This window comes from Belonocnema kinseyi, chromosome 9 (genome assembly GCF_010883055.1).
Source record: "Belonocnema kinseyi isolate 2016_QV_RU_SX_M_011 chromosome 9, B_treatae_v1, whole genome shotgun sequence".
NCBI classification, from domain to species: domain Eukaryota; kingdom Metazoa; phylum Arthropoda; class Insecta; order Hymenoptera; family Cynipidae; genus Belonocnema; species Belonocnema kinseyi.
In genome coordinates, this window is record NC_046665.1 from 12892561 (window position 1) to 12895159 (window position 2599).

A 2599-nucleotide genomic window follows, 5' to 3' on the forward strand; every position below is an offset into this window, starting at 1 on the left:
CATTATTTTTTAGAAAAAAGTATCATTGGGAGCCACTTGAATGTGACAATACATTTTTCGAAAGTCTGCCGTCATCGCGAAAGGAAACGATCGAAATCGAGTATAGATGCTAAATAGGTCTTCTTTAATGACAGCTTGATGGGTAAGAAGAAACCGTTAAGAGATAATTGATTGCCTTCAATGCAGGTCATGTGCGCACAGTTTTTGCATTCTTTAAGAAAACTTGAATAACTTTCTCGCAAAGCAGAGTTTTTTCTTAATTTATTTTCTAGAGAGAAGAACCGTTTTCAGCTATATTGTAAGCATCCCCGAGATGTTCTTTTTTATCATTAAATGGCAATTTTACGAGACACAAACTGTTGTCGTCACGCTTGGTATTTTCAATTAAATGCGATTCGCATGCATTTTCCTCGTCTGAGAAAAATTGCTTAGTGGGAACTTGTTCGATTTTCCAGAATCGAGTAAGGGAATCGGATTCAGGGCGATTAGGATTCATTGTTGAATAGAAGCCTCTTTTTAGAGGGCTTGCGCATTTTTTATGGATATCGCCTGCAATAATCCAACCGAAATGTGTCTTTTGTAGCACAGCGTCATGACCTGGAATCTCAGTTTGCAATACACATAAAAGTTTGTAGAATATTTGCACACCTATAAGCGCATTAATCTCTGCTGGTTTATTAAACTCGGGATCTGCTAGCCTAATGTTTTCTGGGATTTCCAATAAATCGCGTTCGATTTGACTTGAAGGCAATATGACTGTAATGTCAGAAATGAGCAAAAAACTGAGATGTTTCTCATATGTATTAAACCGAGACTTGGTTTTAGTATCAACGGAACGACCAATCTCTGTACCAGATAAAGCTATGCCAGTTACCTCAATATCAACTCGTTGTTTTCGCAATTCAAGCAATGATGCAATCCTTTTGGTCAAAAAATGCGAGTGAGTGCCATTGTCGAGAAATACGCGGCAAGAATGAGCCCTATCCTAAAAACCTTGGACGTCGACAATCTCTGCCGACAAGAATAAGTGTGAGGATGTGCATGCCTGTATACAATTAGTTTTTTCTCGTGTCTCAGTTTGAACTGATGTTTCAGCTCCCTGATTGTCAAAATGCAACAAAGAATTATGTTTCTTTTAACATTGTTTGCATGAACCGCTGTGACAAGTATGGGCCCGATGACTTGGTCGCAAGCAGTTAACGCAAAGGGAAGCCTTTCTAATTTTGTCGAGACGCTATTTTGTTGAGAGCCTTATAAACCTTTCTCAATAATAAATGCTGTGCTTGTATTTGCAAAAAAGAACAAGATAATTTACCTTCCGCTACAACATACGAATGTTGCTGCGCTGATTTTTGAAGGCTTTTCTTTCCAGACTTACTGCCTGCCTGACTCGAGTTTTGACAGGCTTGAGACGCTGTCATCTCCTTAAGCTGTTCTCAACTGGTTTTTCTAGCGCACGAAGAACTCTTGTGTGTTTTTACACATAATTAAGTAGAGAACGAACGGGAAATTCATTTAAAATATGCGGAATTTCTAGCAAAATTCTCGTGTGGCCGTCGATTATAACTCAACGATTGTCATAAGGATCCTTGAGTCACTTCCGTGCGTCCTCGTCATTGTTTGCCGAGGTTTCCAGGGCTGCAATAGCCTTAGTCGCTTTATTTTTTAAACGCGATTTCAAATAGTGAAGTTTTTGAACCTCGGAGATTTTACTGTTGTCGTGCACTATAGAATTGAATGTGTCATAGAACCCGAGCCACGTATCGTAACTCCCGCGAAACTCTGGAAGATGTATAGTCGGCAATTTGATATTTGTGGCAAACTCTGTTTCGCTTTTGTCGCTTGTGTGTGATATAAAATCCGATGGACTAGTTAATCTTCAATTGGTGGACGCATTTAGAATATTGACCGAAATCTTTTTGAGTTTTCGTGAAAGGATGAAATAGCGATTTTCAAAACTATCGCGCTCGCCTGCGTGTTTACTAGATTGCGAGTCATCTGTGATAATTTCTAGACTATATTAGTTAAGAATTGTTCGTAGTTTTTTAAAAATCGCTTCATGTTACCGTGCTCGATGCTTAACTCTTTTATCTCTTTACTTACTTCAGGCATGTTTACTAGATACGCAGTTTCGCACTTTGCATAGACAGTGAAGCAAAATTACAAAAAGAAAACAGATATGACAGGAAAGGATGGTTCGAAAAAACTGGCTTACCGATACAGGTCTAGAAGCAGGATCGTAGATTGATGCTGATGGGACTGGAACATACCACAGGAATTCGACAAACAATTGGAGTAATTATTGCACCACTCTCAAACACTATTATCGCTGAAGGTGGAGCGATAGTCCTTGTATAATGAAAGTAGCTTCAACTATTCACAGGAACTGAGATGGCTGGAACACTTCACAGGAACTCGGATGGCTTGAATACTGTTTTCCAATGGTGTATGATCCTCGAAATCTCTTCAAAGAACTTGGAATAGCTTTCTGCGTTGGCTGTAAACTTGTTGTTTACGCATGAACCTTCCACTTTCGACATACAGAGTTCATCGAAATTCCAAAACCAAAGAATAGTTAGTCTAGCAGATTAATCTAGCA

General features: G+C 39.1%; 1 protein-coding gene across 1 annotated transcript; it reads right to left on the minus strand.

Moving 5' to 3' along the window:
• Positions 1 to 268: 268 nt before the first annotated feature.
• Positions 269 to 1421, minus strand: LOC117180421. The gene is made up of 2 exons (XM_033372920.1): positions 1316 to 1421; positions 269 to 846 (listed from the first exon to the last, which is right to left on the minus strand). The coding sequence occupies exons 1-2, from the start codon at positions 1419 to 1421 to the stop codon at positions 269 to 271; spliced, it is 684 nt and encodes a 227-aa protein (XP_033228811.1).
• Between the last annotated feature and the right edge of the window lie 1178 nt (positions 1422 to 2599).

Coding starts and splice junctions, on each gene's coding strand:
- LOC117180421 (XM_033372920.1), bottom strand. CDS start 1,421: ATGACAGCGTCTCAAGCCTGTCAAAACTCGAGTCAGGCAGGCAGTAAG. Junction 847..1,315: donor TTCGTATGTTGTAGCGGAAG/GTAAATTATCTT, acceptor TATCTGGTACAG/AGATTGGTCGTTCCGTTGAT.